This window comes from Atta colombica, unplaced genomic scaffold (assembly GCF_001594045.1).
Source record: "Atta colombica isolate Treedump-2 unplaced genomic scaffold, Acol1.0 scaffold189, whole genome shotgun sequence".
Taxonomy (NCBI): domain Eukaryota; kingdom Metazoa; phylum Arthropoda; class Insecta; order Hymenoptera; family Formicidae; genus Atta; species Atta colombica.
This window is the reverse complement of record NW_017259281.1, coordinates 1,099,614-1,100,521: the sequence shown is the minus strand read 5'-3', so window position 1 is coordinate 1,100,521 and position 908 is coordinate 1,099,614. Positions and strand designations below refer to the sequence as shown.

At 21.8% G+C, this 908-nt stretch overlaps 1 protein-coding gene across 1 annotated transcript in view; it reads right to left on the bottom strand.

Annotated features, from left to right (window-relative positions):
- LOC108686685 (odorant receptor 13a-like) overlaps positions 1-505 on the bottom strand; it is a 1,187-nt gene extending 682 nt beyond the window's left edge. The window contains exons 1-2 of the mRNA XM_018192107.1: positions 374-505; positions 182-295 (exon numbers count right to left, since the gene is read on the bottom strand). Of these exons, the coding sequence (XP_018047596.1) occupies positions 182-295; positions 374-505 (246 nt within the window). The remainder of the gene's footprint in view (positions 1-181; positions 296-373) is intronic.
- Between the last annotated feature and the right edge of the window lie 403 nt (positions 506-908).

The window sequence follows — 908 nt, the reverse complement described above, 5'->3', positions numbered from 1 at the left end:
ATAAAAAATAATTGTTTATAAATTTTTTTTCTCTAAATAATATTATATATATTGGAACATTTAAAATACTTTTATTAAAAATTAATAGTGTACATCTTTATTATTAAAATAACACAATTAAATTATGTTAAATTATGTTAAAAAGTTAAATATTTTTAATTAATGACTTCTGAATATATACCTTGAGGCTAAGATGTTCTCCAGCAAAGCAAATGATAAAGGCTTCAACCATTATAACGCAATAAGCAAAAATAGTTTTTACTAATTCGAAAACACTAGCTTCATTATGGATAGACTAGTTCAATAAAAATAACAAAAAAAATAACAGATATATACAATATCAACTATGTATTATGTATTCATTAATACTCACAACTATTAAGAAAAATCCTATACTGCAAATTACTAACGTATTCAAAACAACTTGCATCAATGCAATAAAGGAGAAGAGTTGTTCGATATTCTTGGAAAATGAAATTACTCTGTTATGCCTCTTGATCAACATTCCAAATGAAGGAGCAAAAGATCCCTGAAGAAGAGTATTTTCAGAAATATTTTTGAATTCTTGACATATTATATCAATTTGTCCGCTTGCGTGTAGTACCTAAAATATACTTCAATTTTAGCAAAAATTACAATTTTTACATGTAAAGAGAATTATCATCATAAAGAATGTTTTAAGATATAAAGATATAAGATACTTTTGTATAATACATTGTAATAAAAGTTACTTTAAAATATTTTTAGCAATAACATTTTATCTTAAAGTTTCTTAAAGTTTCTAAAAGAAATAGCATAGTTTACATATAATTAAAGTTAATGAATTAATAACAAAAAAATTTGTATAATAGAGTTTATTATTATAATATAGCGTTATAAACCGCTTTAACATTAAAATATTATATACT